Source organism: Trichoderma atroviride, chromosome 3 (genome assembly GCF_020647795.1).
Source record: "Trichoderma atroviride chromosome 3, complete sequence".
NCBI lineage: Eukaryota > Fungi > Ascomycota > Sordariomycetes > Hypocreales > Hypocreaceae > Trichoderma > Trichoderma atroviride.
In genome coordinates this window covers 1,734,757-1,752,789 of record NC_089402.1, presented here as the reverse complement: position 1 = coordinate 1,752,789, position 18,033 = coordinate 1,734,757, and the positions used below count along the sequence as shown (strand labels likewise).

Here is an 18,033-nt window from a genome sequence, read left to right as displayed (position 1 = left end):
CGCCTTAATTTTCATTCTTTCCTCTAGCCAGTGACCTGTTCAGATTTGCAGCCATCATGCTCTGCCGTGCTCTTCTCTAACCTCATATTCTTTCCTCCTCTTCTGCAGCAGCGGTAGCCTTTTCCTCTTCTGTCTTCGCTCATTTTATTCCTTCTAATTTAACAAAGAAAAAAAAAACCCACGCCTATTTGCCGGCCCCCTCTACCTCTTGTGCACCGTATAGGACCGTCTCTCGTTTCAACACGCCCTTTCCTTTTCGTCTTTTTTTCTTTTCGTTATCACTTCAACATGGCCGACACAGTTTCGCTTCTGCGGAGACTAATTCTCGAGTCGCCGCCGGGAGAATGGGCCGTCAACCAGCTCCGCGAGCTGCTCATTGGCGCCCTCAAGCAGGGACCGATCCCTCAACATGTTGCCTTCGAGATGGACGGTAACAGGCGTTACGCAAGAAGTCGTCGCATGGAGACCGTCGAGGGGCACCACCGTGGCTTCGAGGCCCTGGCTAGAGTTTGTCGCCCTCTTGCCCAACCTTTGGGTCGCTTTCTGCCCAGCTTTTTCTAACAGGGCTGCGTCTAGATCATGGAAATCTGCTACAAGTGTGGTGTCAAGGTCGTTACCGTTTACGCGTTCAGTATTGAAAACTTCAACCGGCCAAAGTACGAAGTGGAAGGCCTCATGCAGCTTGCAAAGGTCAAGCTGGAGCAACTGACGACATATGGCGACATTCTTGACCGCTACGGGGCCTGTGTTCGAATCCTCGGCCAGCGTGAGATGATACGCGATGACGTATTGGAGGTCATGGACAGAGCCGTAGCAAGGACTAAGCATAACAACAAGTGAGTTGCATGCCTTCTGAAGACGATGGCTTTGGATTGTTGGGGCCAGAAAAGGCTAATTGCTGGCTTAGGGCTGTCCTGAACATTTGCTTCCCATACACATCGAGAGCAGAGATGACGACCGCGATCCGATCAACCGTGCAGGAATTCCTATCTCCAACGCCCCCCAAGAACACACCATTTTCTCCATCGCGTATAAGGCAAAAGATACTTTCGGGTCAACTCGACGGCCGCGACCTACTGCCGACCATTCCAGATGAACCACTCGACGATGGCGAGTATGAGGGCAAAGATATAGATGACGGAGACGACAACGACTCTTCTGGATCCGCCACTCTTCCCCCGGGCTCCCCTGAGCCTCGCTTGCTATCCAGGTCAGGATCCTACGGCTCTACGACGCTACCCAACCCCGACAACATCACAGTCGACACCATCGAGAGACACATATATACCGCCGACGACCCTCCTTTGGACCTCTTTGTCAGAACAAGTGGCGTTGAGCGGCTCAGCGATTTTATGCTCTGGCAGTGCCACCAGGATACGCACATATTCTTCCGCAAGTGCCTGTGGCCGGACTTTGACCTCAAGGACTTCATATGGGTCCTGCTGGAGTGGCAATGGAGGCAGAAGCAGTCTGACAGAGAGAAGCCCTCTGGCAGGGCGGGGACGGCCAAGGCGCGAAGCATGATGGAGTAAATTACGGCGACGATACCCCCGTTTTCTTTCTATAGAGAGGCATGGCATATTACATCATATCGCATATTATTAGTAGCTGGTGCTCTTGGGTTATTCGATTCTGGCCATGCATTTGTTGTGTTACAGCAGTTTACATCTCTCCTTGTTTGCCCTCTCTTGCCCTCTTTTTCTTTGTTTGATTTTGATCTTAATTTTCCGTTAGAATCGCTATAGAGCCTCTCTCATTCGCAATGCAATAGAATTCAAGCGCACGTAAACAATCAAGTGCAATTGCTCCCAAACGGCCGCTGTCGGGCGATGCTTTGCAGCTCAGCTGACGCCATAACGAGCTTCCTGTGGGGGCTCTGGCTGCCGTCGGAGTCCCCTTTAATCCGGCTGACCCAATGACAGCGCTCTTCAGCGCAATGCGTGCTGTGTCATGCGCCGCTAGCCCGCCTGAGCCAACCGGGAACGGCAGCCCGGCGCCTTGTACCGCCGTACCTCGCGGCAGATCAGTGCTCTCGCTCGCTCCCCAAAGTCCAGTCGAGATACTCTGCTGCTCTATCTACCACCGAGCCTCCACCACCGCCCGCCGTCACCGCGCCGCCCACGCATGATTTGGCTCTTTGACCGCAGATCCGGAGCAGGATGGCCTAGCCTGTCCTCAATCAGAGGCGTTGTTTCATTGTTTTGTCCTGTCTAGCCAGATTCCCCCCTCGAAAAAAAAAAGTTCGCCAGCTCGTCGCCCCTCTACGCAAAACACCCACCTCAATCTCTTGCCAGTCTTTTCTTGCTGGCCACCTTCGCCATATCCGCAATGAAGTCCGCAAAGGCTCCCGCCGTGGAGGCCCCGTCGCACCGGAGGTCCCAGCCTGTACGGCAGACGCGCACGAATCCTCCTCGAAGCTCGGCGACGACCGTCCGCCCGGGCGGCAGAGATTCGCTGAGTGGCCCTGCCGGGGACCAGCCCATTGACATCTTCCCTGCCATCACCCACTTTGCCGACACCATTACCGCCCTCCCCAAAGAACTCGTGCGACACTTTACTCTGCTCAAAGAGGTCGACGCCAAAATTTTCGCTCCTCAAGAACAGCTCTTCAGGCTTGTCGCCTCGGCGAGGACATTCCCTGTCCCGGAAGCGCGAACGAGCAATGCCGCCCTCAACACGGCGCCGGGGTTCGCACCGATGAGCGCCCAGGGAGGCTCCAACGGAATTGCATTCGGCCAGCACCAGCAGCCCGTTGTTTCGACCGAAGACGTCAATGGTGGCGTGTTCGACCCGTCCAACCTGCAGCGCCGGCAGCTCTTCCGCCAAACCGCGTTTAAAATACAAGAACTACTCGTGTCTCTGGAAGAGAAGAACCATGTCATATCCACGGCGAACGAGGCGCTCCAGAGACAGCTCGCTCGGGTGGAAGATGTATGGCCATATTTGGAGAACGAATTCAGCGACGAGGCGAAATGGGGAAGCACCACACACTGGGCCTACCCCGAGAACCGCAATGGGAAGCCCTCGCAAGCTGAAAGATCCAGACGCGATGGCGCTGCTGCGATTTCAGCGGCCGCACAAGCCTTGGCAGAACAGGCCGCCGCCCGGAGCGACGCCAGGAAACAAGCGGTCCAAGCCAAGAAGAGCCAGAAGACTCATGCCCTCGATTCCGAAGCCGACGATCACGACAGCCAAACAAAAACCAACAGTGCTAAGAAGACAAGCTCGAGTAAGGTTCGGAAAACTGCTGAGAGTAACAATGTTGGCTTGGGCATCTCTACTGGAACTTCTTCCAATGGCAATCCTCCGCAAAAGAGGCGAAAAGTAGACAAGGACAAAGATAAGGAGAAGGAGAAGGAGAAGGAACGAGAGAAGAAGGAGGAAAAGGACAGAGAAAAGGACAAGTACAAGGAGAAAGAAAAGACTGCTGCTAGCGGGGCAGAAGCACCTCAGATGGAGCGTGCCATGAGCCTCGTCTTTGGTAACAACACATCCAAGACGAGGGCCACGACTAGCCCTCGAGAGACTCCAGCTCCGGAGGTACCCAAGAAGCGCAAAGCTTTGCCCACTAGCAGTGGTCAATCCAAGAAGAAGTATGGCAATTGCCTATCCTCATCCCTCCGTATCCATTCAATCGCTCTGGTTTAGACTACGATGCTGACCACCACTTGCTTACAGGAATGCTCTATCCGCCACCATGTCGCCCTCCGCTGCCTCGTCCCCCGTCATGGGCTCTTTGCCGGAGACGAAGACGCCAGCTAGCCGCCCATCCCCAGTACCGACGCCTGCGCCTGCACCCGTCCCACGACCAACGACGTCTCGTGCACGACAGAACTCGATTGCGTCCAACTCAGAAGCCAGCAAGGCTAGACCTCCCTCTTCGGCAGCTAAAAAGACGAATGGCAACATTCCCAGCACGCCGGAAGTTGTTCAGACTACAAACTGGGCTCGCCCCAACCATGACTCCGAAGGCAATAAGGAGCCTACTGTGACGGTCAAGACGGAGCCGTCACCAAAGGAGCCAGAACAAACGGAAGACAAACCCGCGCCAACTCCTACTGCAGTCGTTGTCACTACATCCTCTTCCAGCCGAAGGAATAGCAAGGTGGAAGAGGCGGATCGCAAGAGCGAGCCTACCCAGTCGACTCCACAGAGCACCGGTATGGTTACGACCAAGAGCGGAAGAGCAAGCAAGCCGTCAACACCGGCCCTGCCAAGTTTCTCGGACGCTGCAGCTGCTGCTGCCAGGCCGCGAACCACTCGAAACGTAGAGCCAGCGGGCAACGGCAAAAAGCCTCAGAAGAAGGGCACTACCCAAGCTCTTGCTCAACTTGTGGACGAGGACGGAAATAGTAGCATGCAGGGCGACGACGGCGATGATGATGCCGATATCGACCCAGATGAAGCTACGTACTGTTATTGCAATAGCATCAGCTATGGCGCAATGGTGGCGTGTGATTCTGATGATTGTGCCCGCGAGTGGTTCCATCTGGCTTGCGTAGGCCTCAAGGTCGCACCAAGTTCAAAAAGTAAGTCTACAAAGCTCTCTATTTTTGGTGACAGACGACAAGGGGAGGAGCGAATTGTCTCGTCTCGTCTCGTCGCGTTCCATCTCGTCGCATCTAGAAACAATGCTAACCCGCTCGGTAGCCAAATGGTACTGCCCAGACTGCAAAGAGCGCCTCAAAGTAGGCAGCAAAAAGAACGGCAGCCGATGAATCAAAAGGAAATATATTATCGATGATTTCGCGGTTGGTTAGCTGTGTTTGAAAAAGGAAAACGGCACCATTACTTTTTGAGTGCTTCATATTGTTCAAGCCTTGTTCTCAGCTTGTTGCTCGGCGTCTATTTTATTCTTCTTTCTCTTTGTATCACTTTTTTCTTTTCCTTTTTTTATCGCCTCTGATCTTTTCAAACTAGCATGTGCAGTCATCCCCGGCTCAACTAGTACACGGCGTTTTGTTCACAAAGGATTCGGCCACATTACCACCACTGGGCTTGTTACGGGTACTATTCACACTGGGATTCTTAGCTTCGGATCTACGCGGTACCTTTTTTTTTTTTTCTTTTTTTTTTTTTTCCCTTTTCCTTCATACGTGTGCGAATAAGATGCACGCTACTTTACGCAAGAAACCTGAAAGGGGAAAATACATTATTTTTGGGCAGAGGGGTCTGCTAGAAGCATGGATAAATATGTCCGTTGTTGGCGTCGCATTACAAAAGTGGGAGGCAGGCTCAAGTAGAAACTTGGAAAAGGATATGTGACAATGCTGTCGACGCGGATCAAGAGGGCAGCAGCAGTGGCAGCAACGTGTGAAACTGGCTGACAGGGCTGGAGATGGCACGCGATGCGAGTCTGAGGCCGATGCTGACCGCTGCTGGTGTTTGCCTCGCTTGTATGATGAATCTGGAGAGCAGATGATGATATTCTCATTAGGTAACACGGATGCATGTAAGTAGCGCTTCGGCAGGATAGTTCAACGGAAGCTCTGCATGCCTACATATTATACTACTACCTAGTACATACTACTTATCGCATGCCTTCTTTAGTTGGTAGGAAGTAGTAGGGTGGGCAGAGAGCCCGCCAATAGACGTATTTATTAATGAAGCAACGTGGAGAAGAGAATGCGTGTGTATGGATACGTGTTGTTGTATGCGTTGTATGTGGTTCCCGGGTACGTTGGATGCTTGGTGACGCAAGAAGCGCAGGAAATCATCACAACCGACCCATTGAAGTATTTCCCTAGGATAGCAGCAGGTCTTTTGCGTTTCATTGCAGCTCACATCACGAGAAATGCTGCAGTAAAAGCCCCAGCGTGTGCTCTATATGGATAGAAATAGAGACGAAGATGGGATGCCAATATAATGCAGATAATTTACTCCGTGTCCAACGAGGTAAAGGTAGCACAGCGTCAAAGCACAACGCATTCACGGATAATACGGCACGGACGCCATTCCAGGAGAGAATTATCTCGGTTGCATTCTTCTTCTTTCCTCGCTGTCCTCTCCTTGCCCAGCGTCTTTCGAGGGTGCGAGTAGATGAGAGACCAGCAACTTTTAGGGCGCTTTGTACAGTAGGCGTCTCTTTCTCTCTACAAAGCAGCACGACATAGTTTGCTTCTGACCGAGCAGGTGCAAGTAAATCAGCAAAAAATAGGCTAGTAAAAAGTAGGTAGTATTGGATGCCAAATCAGGGGGTCTGTGGTTGCAACCCCTTCCCCCAAGAAAAGCGTCGTTTCGCCCTCAGGTCCCCATCTCCACCATTGGGATTGTCTTTCTTCAGTCAGGCTGGTGGTCTTTCTTTTCTCGCACACGCCCCCCCCCCCTTCCCCCAGGTTCTGTATTAGTACACGTTACTATTTTCTGGACCTTCCCCGTATTTTGAGGGGGGATGGATGTTGGGGGGGAGCTTTAATTACGTTAAGGTAATGAATATTCCGGGTCAAGCCGGTTGGGGGTGGTTGAGAGAAGACGAATGGCCAAAAGTGTGCGTACATGTTTCATACATGCTTTATAGAGGAAGTTGAAACGTGCACAGCATTTGTATAGTATGAACTGCCTTGGTCTCCTCACTTTGTACATACATGTTGCAAAAGGTGTCGCGTGAGTGTTCCTCACGCAGCATACTACTGGTAAGCTGACTGCTTCTGCTGCAGTAATGAAATGAGCGTTTGATTCCATGGAAGTTAAAAAAGTGTCCTCTCCTTATTGCAGAATCATCCAGACTCAAAACACCATCCCAAGCCATGTCTAGTGCTCCGCGTGATACTTTGCTGCTCCGCTCATTTACATAACAAATCTGGGGAAGAACTTTCTAGTCCTGTTTCTAGCTTAGCCGGGAAAAAAAAAAACACAGCCTGGAAAAAAGGGAGTGTGCCAGCCGGATTCTTTTTTTCCCAGGGGAGGATCCAAATCCAGGAGCCGCCCTGATGGATCTGAGCTAGTGGCATGGAATAAGCAGCCAGGCAGCAAAAGAAAGAAAAGGCGAGGGAGAAAATACCATGTGAATGAAAAGGATGGTATGGGGATTCTGGTTATAGTGGGGATGGAGGGGCGGGAACAGGAGCTGTGGCTGTGCGATTCGCGGTCGTGGCTGAGAAAATGCTATCGATAAGTGACTAAGCGCCAAAAAAAAATTGTGGCAGAGTTTGCTGCATGAGGCGAGATAAGTTTTGTCTGATTTGATATTGATACTCATTTAGCATCATCACAATCCACATCAGACAGTCACGATGCGGTAAGTAATGCTGGAAATATATGATGCCACAATGCAATTTGGGGCATTGCTAATATGGCCACAGGATTGAGGACTGCAGCTTTTGTGGCCGTCCGGCCTATCCCTCCAAGGGAATTACCTTTGTCAGAAACGATGGTGAGTTTTCTTTGCAACGGATCCTGTCTTGTCTTCCGTCTTTTGAAAGATGTAGGGATAGAAATGAAAGAAACGACCAAATTCTAATCAGCATCTTCTCTTGCATAGGCAAATCGTTTAGGTTCTGCAGATCAAAATGCAACCGCAACTACAAGATGAAGCGTAACCCCCCGCAAGCTCAAGTGGACAAAGGCCTACCGCCGAAACGCCGGCAAGGAGATGACGGTTGACAGCACGCTGCAGTTCGCCATGCGCCGCAACGAGCCCATCCGCTACGACCGCGACCTGGTGAACAAGACCATGGCGGCCATGAAGCGCATCAGCGAGATCCGCGCTCGCCGCGAGCGCGTCTTCTACAAGAAGCGCATGGCCGGGAAGCGCGAGAAGGAGCTGGCCGTCGCGCGCAAGCTGGTCGCCGAGAACGAGCACCTGCTGCCCCGCCTGCGCGGAAGCGAGAAGAAGAGGCTGGCGGAGCTGGCCGCCCAGGGCGAGGATGTGGCCCTCGAGGAAGAGCTGCTGGTGACGCGGAAGAACAAGATCAAGGCCTTTGGAGGGGAGGCGAGGAAGCTCAAGGTCCGGGTGGATGGCGGCGTGGAGGAGATTGTGGAATCCTTCCAGAGAGAGGGCGGAGAGGACGACGAGGAGGACGACGAGGATGTCGATATGGAGGACTAAGCGGGAACGTGGTTCCGCTGCTCATCACTTTTGTTACGACGAGACTGGCCGCCGCGGTCGGAGTGGCCTTGAGATACAGAGTTGGTGTCTGATGATTGGTTACGACTCATGGGTTCCATTATCGGGCTCGTCAGCGTTGCGTTGCGTTAATCGTTACGGCGTTTTTAAAGGATACACAGATACAAAGTATATGGTAGTAATGGAAAACACAAAAAGTCCTTGGGTTAAACAAACACATTATGGTCTGCGCTTCCTTCTGTTTCCTTGTCCTTTTTCGTTTCTCTCCCTCTTTTCTTTTCGTGTAATTACCAAATTCTTTTTTTACCTTTTCTGTTCCGGGTGCGTCTTTTCGGATATGTCTTGCCGATTTGGCGCCAAGACGATGCAAATCATGCCGTGGTGGAACGTGCATGTGTAGCCCTCTTACACGCGCTCTCGAGGCGATGCACCGATCCCTGGTAACATGGTGCGATGCCAAGTGATGGTCGGCAGCATCAATCGGATGCCTGAACATGTCGCATGCTGGCGATGACGTAGGGAGGGAGATGTTGGACGAGGAGCATTAGACGTGTTTATACGTTGGGCAGATGCTGGGCTGCAATGTCGCCCAAAGCATGCTGTTGGGTGCCCTGACCTTTTACATTGTGATTCAGGCAGTCAATCGGGAGGTGGACTACGTCAAATAGAGTCACGTCTAATATAAAAACCGAGCAGCCGCAGTAGTATCCGTAGAAATAGTCGTATTACCAGGGCGGTGTGATTGGATGGAATGCAGCATTTGGTCGTCAAAATAAAGAAGCATGGCGATCATCGGCCCCTGTTCCAACCCAACCGTCCCAAAAACCTCCCTACATTTTTGGTCGTTTGTTACCGGTTTGGTAAATGCACAGCCGGGAGAATGGACAGAGACAAAATTCAAGGTTAAATGGATTAGCCCGGTTTTGGGGGCTGCTGAGTGGCCATGTTTTACTGACAGATAAGGCAGAGAGGGAAGCATGGTTGAAAAGGGAAATCGGGCGCTGCGATAAGAAGATGGAGGCTGCATCAGATAAGTAACCTTGTCCTGTAGACGTATGACGTAGAAGGCCATATATTTTCCATGGCATTTCCCTTCCATGTTTCTCATTTCAACCTTGATGGGCTTATTTGTGGAATCCAAATCGCAGAGGCTTCTGCCACCTCGTATACGTGAAAATCATCTCAATGTTTCCGACGCTCTCTTTGTCATCGTTTATGCCTGGCCGCGAAGCCAGAGTCCGACCTCGCAGAGCAATGACGAGCAAAGGGGGGGTGTGGATAGTAACCACAAAACAATCAGCCTCCGGATCTGGATCCATCGGCACCGGCTGGCTTCGGTTCACACAACGGCGGCTGCTGCTACTGCTGCAGGTGGTAGTTTTGGTTTTACTCGAACTAGTACTGCAGCAGTAGGTATCACGGGCAGTATGATGACCGTCTCGTTGGATGGCACGACATATACGTCTGCGTTAATTCGCTCGTTTGTCGGCATCGCGGCTTCTGTGTGTATCGCATTACTGAGAGCCGCATTGGACGTGGGCAACACAGCTCAATTGGCGCTGCCAGCGACGCCCAACATCCCTGCATTGTCCCAGCCAAGCCATCGGCCTCGCGGATGAGGAGGATGCATCCGATGTCCCAGAGCTTCCGCTGCTGTTGCTGCCAATATCAACCATGGCGACGCCCAAGTCAATCAAATCAAAACTGTCATCGTACTATTCACGGTCTCTTGGCAAAGGGAAGCAAGTCTAAGATCCGGATTCCGGGTCAAAACCGCCAGGAGAGAAAGCACCCGTGACCTGACGAGGCAGGGAAGGCTGGTTTGCATCATGACGGCAGAAAGCAACATCAAAAGAATTGCAGTTGACCACTTTTTTTCCCCCCAACCCCTTCGCCTCTTTTTGGATGCGGCGTTCCCGATCCGACGCCATTGACCAATCTCAGGCAAGAGCATGTTTGGGCATCTGGACCCCGAGTCCAGGGAAGCTGTCGCGCCGCTGGCTTGTCGCAGGGACGGGTCATCAGATGAACACGCCAGGATACTCCATTGGCAGCTATTGCATGGCCCTGCACGTACAGTATAGGTAAAGAATAGTCCATCAATGGACTCAATTAGGGGGTGGCCTGTCCATCAGGAGCTTCGTTTCCCGGCAGCGTGGACAAGCGAGATGGCCGGCTGGAGCATCACCAACAGCTAGCCAGCAATTGGCAGCACGATATAGATCACGAGGACACGCCGGGGTGAGTAACGTTGAATTTTGCTCGATCGACCCTGGAGAAGACGCCAGGGCCTAGAAGGCAAAAGAAAGGCCGGCGTCGCGGCTGATTATGTAAAAGATATTGCTCGCAAGCAGGCGTTGGAGAAGCAGATGCGGAGCCTTGCCAAACCCGGAATTTCCATTACGGCACTCCAACTAACTTTTCACATCCACCACCAGACGCCTCCCGAGCCGGAGCGCAGACGCTTCCATGGGTGGCTGCTATTAATAAGATGACGGACCTGTGAGACTGGCTTTGGCTTCTAGACGTGCCCGCGAGTCTCTTGCCAATGACGTTGGATGAGCGTGATTCTGCAAGCAGAAGGCGTAGCAATAGAGTGCTGATGAAGCTAAATGTCTTGGTGCCAGTTCTCCAGGGCCCGCCCTATTGTTTCCAGCGCTGATGCCGCTCGGAGTGCCCTTTGGCGGATTGCTCGGTGCTCTGCGGTGACGGAGCACTTGTTGCTGCAATTGGGATAGACGTTCCAAGGCCGGGGAAGATGCACACATGCAGGCATGCTCAGCAAGCGAATGAATTAATGGGCAATTGGACTGTTGCTCTCCAGCCCCCATTACCTACAAGTATTAACCTTTTGCTAAATTGGACCCCCTTCTCCAAGTGGCTCTTGCGCTTCGCAACAGCGCTGCTCACCTGACGGGCACAGGCATCCAGTCACCGGTTTTCATTACACAATCCAGGCGTGTTGTGAGCTAATGGGGGGGCGCCGAGTGCCAGCACGTTCCCGCCTTGGAGAGCCCTAAGAGGGCCCTATTGGAGAGCCCTAGAGGCCGGCGGCGGACGCTCTGCGCGAGGCCCTGTGAGATGCCCTGGCAGTGGCGCAAGAAGGGCGCATCTCCGGCACGCCGCAAAGCAAATCCTGGGGAGTTGCTGCTTTGTACAGCAACGATGTGCAGCAGCCGCTGGCTCGCCGTCCGGCACAGGCAGGCTGGGCTCCAGCCAGGCACCGCAGGTACCGGTACGGCCATCAGCCGCGTTGCTCCGCGCACGCCCCCGCCCTTGCCCAACTGAGGAGACCTCTGCCCGCCGGCGCACGGTCCAGCAGCTTGCGCATACCCCTTTCGAGGTAGCGGTACGCGCTTGCACCCAAAAAGGCTCCGAGCGTGCTGTGCGGTTGCGCTGCTGCCACCTGCCGCTGCGAAAGTTCGCCTTAGATCCACACCCCCCCTGCCCGACTCGGACGACGTTCAACTTACACATAAAAATCCCCAGAACCACCACCAAAGCCGCCACTGGAAGAGACCCTTTTTGCTTTTTTGCTCGCGTAAAAGACCCTTTTATCTAGCTTTCCCGCACTGCGTTTCTGGTATTCTGCATTGTCGTGATCCGAGAAACCTCAAGTCGTCCACATCATCTGTCGTGCTGGAGGTGTCATCACTGCTTCGCTGCGCTCCTCCAACACACTCTCAGCCCTTCCGTCTCTCGCTGCGGTTTCCCTCCTACTGGCTTTTGCTGGCTTCCTGCGATCGAGGATATCCCAACAAGAAGAAGGAGGGCCATTTCTCAACTCTCCAAGGACCGAAAAGACGCACGAACCCCCAAATTATCCCCATCGTCTTACGTCTTCGCATCGAAAAGGCCCCTCCAAAGCCCTTCCCTCTCCACTTACTCTAGATTCAGAGTCGTTACATACAGGATCCCACTAGTCTCGGCGCCACACCCAGACTAAATTTTCGTTCGATTTATTATATACTTTTTTTTTCCCTCGACTAGGCGCGGCCGTATTTATAGATGGCCACCCTCCCCGGTTTTGAGCGCCGACGACCTTCGGTGCTCGATTCTGCTGCTTCCAACCCCTTCAAGGGCTCGAGTATGGCTCGCGCAATCTCCCCGCCCTCCGAGACAGCTTCGCGATCCTCCTTCTCGTCGGTGCGAGAGAACGACGATGGCTTTGCCCAGACCTTCACCCGATCCAAGATCTCGTCCTACACCGAGGCGCCAGAGGAGGTGATTGTCGACGAATCGCCAGTGGCCGAGCTCCCTCAGCCCGCCTTCCAGCCACCTCTGACGCAGCCAAACAGCAGACTGCATGGATTCTGGTATCCTGCCGACGGTTTCAAAGGATGGCGGGAGATTCCTCTCAAGGGAAAGCTCGCCAGTCGAAGCTGCGAGAATTTGCACAGGCTGCACATGACATGGGACACACCGACCCCAGCCATTGTCGAGAAGCCTCACGAAACCTATCCGACTACTGCATCACCTCTGGAGAGACTACCGAGCGAAGTATTGAGTAAGTACTTTATTGGAAAGGGTCCTGTTTGATGAAAGGGGGGTTTTTTTTTCTCTTTTTTCTTTTCGAGAAAAAAAAGAAAAAAGAAAACACAAAGTTTCTGAGCCTGCATGCTAACCGTCATTTCCTCTACTACAGGCACAATCGTCGACCTTCTATTCATTGAGCTCCCGCCTAATGGATTGACTACTCGAAATGCCGACCTCATGTCGCTCTTACTCACCTCTCGATCTCTTCACGCTGCTACTCTCACCACTCTCTACAGACACATCACCATTCCCCACTCACGAATCTTCCGCAAGTTTCTCGCCACCATTACGGAATATCCATCCCTGGCCACAATCGTCCGCCGCTTGGATTTCAGTCACTTCAACCCCTCCATGTTCTTCAGCACTGCCAGCGAGAGAGCCCAGGCTCGCAATCTGACGTCAGAGACCCTCGCTCAGTGTCTCAAGCTGACTCCTTACCTCCGAGAATTCTTGGCTCAAGAGTACGTCGACGATGATCTTAGCGGCGATGTTCTGCGCCAGCTGCTCTTCCATTCTCCTCAGCTTCAAGGGCTAGACTTTTGCGGCTGCTCTTCCGTCTCTTTCAAGAACTCCTTCTCCAGCATCTTGGAAGACGAGTGGCCCGAGACACTTACCGTCACCAAGCTTTCTTTCCACAAGTGTCTCAGCCTGCCATCTGCTGTCTTTGAGAAGATTCTGCCTCGGTTGCCTGGACTGACTCATTTGGACGTTGCCGCGACGCGCATTACCGACCAGGCCCTTCTCTCCATCCCTACATCCGCGAGACTAACTCACCTCAATCTCGCCAAATGCAAAGAACTGTCTGCAGAGGCCGTTCTTCAATTCATCTCATTCCATCCTGCAGCCCAGTCGTTGGTATTCCTCAGTCTCGCCACTGATCCAAGCAACCACCTGTTGCTGGGCAAGTCTGATGTTGACCAACTTCTACCGAAGCTGCCGGCTACTCTGCGCTCGCTGAGCCTACGCGGTAGCCGAATGGACTCGTCAAACCTGCCGGAGCTCATTAGACTCTCGCAGTCTTTGGAGGAGCTCGCTCTCGGCCGAGGGTTGAGCATGACTGACGTCCACGGGCTGTTTTTCCAAGACAAGACAGCCCTGCCTCACAATTTGAAGTTTATCGATATTTCGGACATTGAAACGATTATCGGCAGTGCCAGCGACCTGCTGGCCCCGGCTTCTGCTCCGCTCCATGTGATTGAAATTGGCGAGCGGTCCTATGAACGGGCCGCCAAAGCCAACAAGAGTCTTGAGCGTGTAGGCTGGACTGCCAAAGAATTCGGCGCTCGCTATTGGCTTGTGCGGAGAAATCCTGACGGCACGACTCAGGACAACGGCGGCCGCCTGTGGAAGATGGGCGCCGAGAGCTGGGGAATGAGAAAGGTCCCCGTTGCCGTCGCCGAAGTCGGAGGCATGTACGGCTCTTTTATGTTTGGACGACGTCTCTAAATGACGCGAACCTTGTTTTCTTATATTTTTCACGGACTTGTTTTTGTCGGTTTTCTAATTTTCTTTTATCCGTTTACGCTTCTACGGGTTGATCGGATCTCTTCTCTTCTTCGTTCTTGTTGTTGACTTTCGCGAAGAGCGTGGTTCATATCATATATCGGACGGTGTTTGGGACTGGAAGGATATCCAAAAGCTTTTTTTTGCTCAGCGTTCAGTTTAGCGAGGGAAAAGACAAAAAAAAAAAGTTAAGGCGTTTATTATCGGATAGCAAAGGGCGCAGGTTGGCCAAGGGGGAACAGGGAACCAAAGCATCATGCCAGGCGATATCCATTATTTAGACCGCGTATTATGCACTATGTATGATTATCATCTCTCGATGCTTTTAGGACTCTTGCGGTCTGATTGCTAATTGAATGAATAAATGAATGAACAATGCCTGTCTCTTCTCCTGTCGTAGAGAGTCTGTCGGTGAGTGGCCCCGGTCTGATGACGGAGTCTGATGCAGTCATATGTGACCGAATTAGGAAATTGAATGCAGGCATCTATCATCAGTTATCAAGTACTACATATACATAATAAGTATAGCAGCTTTAGACGACATCGGATCTTTAACTTTCTTTAAGCTTCCTAATTTGAAATGCCAAGCTCCAAAGTAAAAGCATCTAGTAAAGCTTTCTACTCATTACAGACGCAAAAGGACGCAGTGGAACACAATACCGTCTGGTTTGAAATCTTGATGCGGCCCTAGTTTTGGCTCCGACGGGGGCTCCGTACTTGGTACGCGTAGCTGAAGCCTCCCCAAAAACTTGGAAGATGCCTTTGAGGCTGTGCACGTGACGGACGCAGGTACCTTGAGCCACGGAATAATTCGCGGCGCCGCCCTGGACTATGGCTGGCTCCAACCGCTAAGCGCCTGCTGTGCTTTACTTGCCATCTCCCAAAGAAGCTCTGTCTTCGCCCGTCTCTCTTTATCCCAGTTCGACATCACCCCAATCCTTCGAGCCGAGTGTGTTTTTGGGCGCTTCTGAAGCCGCCAGCGTCGCCATGGCTCCGCGAAAGGACACGCCGTTCCGCTCGGCGGACATGAGCATGGTGCAGCTCTACGTCTCCAACGAAATCGGTCGGGAGGTTGTTACTGCGCTCGGAGAGCTTGGACTGTGCCAGTTCCGCGATGTATATCTTCTCGCCCCCTTGTCTCGCCCCGGTCGCGACGCCGCCGGCCTAGGATCAAGATATCAAGATGCTAACTGATTGTTTTCTGGTGGGATTAGCTCAATGAGGATGTCAGCGCTTTCCAGCGAACCTTTACTCAGGAGATTCGCCGTCTCGATAATGTGGAGCGACAACTGCGTACGTCACCGACGACATGATTCTCACCACCCACTCGACCGCGTTTCCGACTAACGAATCAACTCTCTTAGGCTACTTTTATACCCAGATGGAAAAGGCTGGAATTACTCTGCGAAAGCTGGATCTTGATGCCGAGAAGCTTGCGTCCCCATCGACGTCGGAAATCGACGAGCTTGCTGAGCGATCTCAGAAGCTTGAGCAGCGCATCTCTGCCCTCAACGACAGTTATGAGACGTTGAAAAAGCGCGAGGGTGATCTCACCGAGTGGCGCTGGGTTCTGCGAGAGGCCGGAAGCTTCTTCGATCGCGCTCACGGCAATGTCGATGAGATCCGTGCGTCGACCGACAACGACGATGCGCCTCTTTTATCCGACATGGAGCAGCACAACACTGCGCCTGACGTGGAGCGCTCATTCTCCGGCATGAACATCGGATTCGTCGCCGGTGTCATCAATAGGGACCGTGTCGCCGCTTTCGAGCGTATCCTCTGGCGAACCCTTCGCGGAAACTTGTACATGAACCAGTCGGAGATCCCGGAGCCGCTGATTGACCCGACCAACAACGAAGCCATCCAGAAGAACGTCTTTGTCATCTTCGCCCACGGCAAGGAGATTCTCAACAAGATCCGCAAAATCTCCGAGTCCATGGGCGCCGATGTTTACAACGTCGACGAGAACAGCGAACTCCGCCGCGACCAGATTCACGAGGTGAACAACCGCCTCGAGGACGTGCAGAATGTCCTCCGAAACACCCAAGCCACGCTGGAGGCGGAGCTCAACCAAATCTCCCAGTCGCTAGCTCCTTGGACGGTTCTCATCGCCAAGGAAAAGGCTGTATACAGCACGCTCAACCTCTTCTCCTACGACTCGGCTCGCCGAACCCTCATCGCCGAAGCATGGTGCCCCACCAATGATATGCCTCTCATCCGGTCTACGCTTCAGGATGTCACCAACCGAGCTGGCTTATCCGTCACTTCCATTGTCAACGAGATTCGAACGAACAAGAAGCCTCCAACCTACCTAAAGACCAACAAGTTCACAGAAGGTTTCCAAACCATTGTCAACGCGTACGGCACAGCCACCTACCAGGAAGTCAACCCTGCTCTGCCGGTCATCGTCACCTTCCCATTCTTGTTCGCTGTCATGTTTGGTGATCTTGGACATGCCTTTATTATGCTTGCTGCCGCTTTGGCTATGATCTATTGGGAGAAATCGCTCAAGAAAGTCTCATTCGAGCTCTTTGCCATGATATTTTACGGCCGATATATCGCTTTGGTCATGGCTGTCTTCTCAGTTTTCACTGGTCTCATGTACAACGACGTCTTCTCCAAGTCCATGACCCTCTGGGACAGCGCATGGGAGTACGAACGTCCCGATAACTGGAAGCAGGGTGATACAGTTACTGCTGTCCTCAACAGCAATGGTAACCGCTATCCCTTTGGCCTCGACTGGGCTTGGCACGGTACCGAGAACAACCTCCTCTTTACCAACAGTTACAAGATGAAGATGAGTATCATCCTTGGTTGGGCACACATGACCTATTCGCTGTGTTTTGCCTACATCAACGCCCGACACTTCAAGAAACCCATTGATATCTGGGGCAACTTCATCCCCGGCATGATCTTTTTCCAATCCATCTTTGGCTATCTCGTGGTGTGTATCATCTACAAGTGGTCTGTTGACTGGCCAGCTGTTGGAAGGAACCCTCCTGGTCTTCTGAACATGCTAATCTACATGTTCTTGCAGCCAGGAAAGCTGGATGAGCGTTTGTATGCTGGGCAGGAGTATGTTCAGACTATCCTTCTGCTTCTGGCTTTTGCCCAAGTACCCATCCTGCTCTTCCTCAAGCCCTTCTACCTTCGCTGGGAAAACAGCCATGCCCGTGCTCGAGGCTACCGCGGTATCGGCGAGACTTCCCGGGTTAGCGCTCTAGACGGTGATGACGAGAGCGAGGCACTCGTCGGCGGACACGGCAATAGCTTTGACGAGGACGAAGGCGTTGCTATGATTTCTCAGAACATTGATGAGGAGCACGAGGAATTCGAGTTCAGCGAAGTCATGATTCACCAAATCATCCACACTATTGGTAAGCAACAAACCCCGGTTCAACCTGAAGGAATTGTTTGCTCTGGCCCGTTCTCTTCCTGAACAATGCTAATGTATCACTTTCATCTAGAATTCTGCCTGAACTGTGTCTCTCACACCGCGTCTTACTTGCGTCTTTGGGCCTTGTCACTTGCGCATCAGCAGCTCAGCGTTGTGCTTTGGGATATGACGATCGGCCCCTGCTTGACAAGACCAGGTTTGCTTGGCGTTATCATGATTGTCATTGGCTTTTACTTGTGGTTCTTCCTTAGTAAGTGGCATATGCATACTATTCCCTTTAACCTGAATGCAGTACTAACAGCTCTGCTAGCAATTGCCATTTTGGTTTGTATGGAGGGTACCAGTGCCATGTTGCACTCTCTCCGACTGGCGTGGGTTGAGTCCTTCTCCAAGTTTGCAGAGTTTGCGGGTTGGCCTTTTGCGCCGTTTGCTTTCAACACGCTGATAGAAGAGTCGGAGGAGCTGAAGAATTATCTGGAGTAAGCGGACAAGGGAAGCTGTGTCTTTATCTGTGGTATTAATGTTACTTTTC

At 52.4% G+C, this 18,033-nt stretch overlaps 5 protein-coding genes across 5 annotated transcripts; all 5 read left to right on the top strand.

The window, feature by feature from the left end:
* Nucleotides 1-288: 288 nt before the first annotated feature.
* On the top strand, nt 289-1,532 carry TrAtP1_005803 (uncharacterized protein; the record flags this gene model as incomplete). The annotated part of the gene is made up of 3 exons (XM_014089047.2): nt 289-507; nt 577-836; nt 908-1,532. The coding sequence occupies 3 exons, from the start codon at nt 289-291 to the stop codon at nt 1,530-1,532; spliced, it is 1,104 nt and encodes a 367-aa protein (XP_013944522.1).
* Nucleotides 1,533-2,028: 496 nt separating this feature from the next.
* On the top strand, nt 2,029-5,606 carry TrAtP1_005802 (uncharacterized protein). The gene is made up of 3 exons (XM_066112869.1): nt 2,029-3,593; nt 3,679-4,529; nt 4,651-5,606. The coding sequence occupies exons 1-3, from the start codon at nt 2,329-2,331 to the stop codon at nt 4,716-4,718; spliced, it is 2,184 nt and encodes a 727-aa protein (XP_065968955.1). The 5' UTR covers nt 2,029-2,328; the 3' UTR covers nt 4,719-5,606.
* Nucleotides 5,607-7,591: 1,985 nt separating this feature from the next.
* Nucleotides 7,592-8,047, top strand: TrAtP1_005801 (uncharacterized protein; the record flags this gene model as incomplete). The annotated part of the gene is made up of 1 exon (XM_014089049.2): nt 7,592-8,047. One exon carries the CDS (start codon nt 7,592-7,594, stop codon nt 8,045-8,047), a length of 456 nt encoding a protein of 151 aa, XP_013944524.2.
* Nucleotides 8,048-11,558: 3,511 nt separating this feature from the next.
* On the top strand, nt 11,559-14,664 carry TrAtP1_005800 (uncharacterized protein). Its single transcript, XM_014088988.2, has 2 exons — nt 11,559-12,572; nt 12,711-14,664. The coding sequence occupies exons 1-2, from the start codon at nt 12,074-12,076 to the stop codon at nt 14,045-14,047; spliced, it is 1,836 nt and encodes a 611-aa protein (XP_013944463.2). The 5' UTR covers nt 11,559-12,073; the 3' UTR covers nt 14,048-14,664.
* Nucleotides 14,665-15,091: 427 nt separating this feature from the next.
* On the top strand, nt 15,092-17,984 carry TrAtP1_005799 (uncharacterized protein; the record flags this gene model as incomplete). The annotated part of the gene is made up of 5 exons (XM_014089050.2): nt 15,092-15,220; nt 15,319-15,397; nt 15,469-17,481; nt 17,572-17,751; nt 17,812-17,984. 5 exons carry the CDS (start codon nt 15,092-15,094, stop codon nt 17,982-17,984), a joined length of 2,574 nt encoding a protein of 857 aa, XP_013944525.1.
* Between the last annotated feature and the right edge of the window lie 49 nt (nt 17,985-18,033).

Coding starts and splice junctions, on each gene's coding strand:
- TrAtP1_005802 (XM_066112869.1), top strand. CDS start 2,329: ATGAAGTCCGCAAAGGCTCCCGCCGTGGAGGCCCCGTCGCACCGGAGG. Junction 3,594..3,678: donor AGTGGTCAATCCAAGAAGAA/GTATGGCAATTG, acceptor ACTTGCTTACAG/GAATGCTCTATCCGCCACCA. Junction 4,530..4,650: donor GGTCGCACCAAGTTCAAAAA/GTAAGTCTACAA, acceptor CCCGCTCGGTAG/CCAAATGGTACTGCCCAGAC.
- TrAtP1_005800 (XM_014088988.2), top strand. CDS start 12,074: ATGGCCACCCTCCCCGGTTTTGAGCGCCGACGACCTTCGGTGCTCGAT. Junction 12,573..12,710: donor ACTACCGAGCGAAGTATTGA/GTAAGTACTTTA, acceptor CCTCTACTACAG/GCACAATCGTCGACCTTCTA.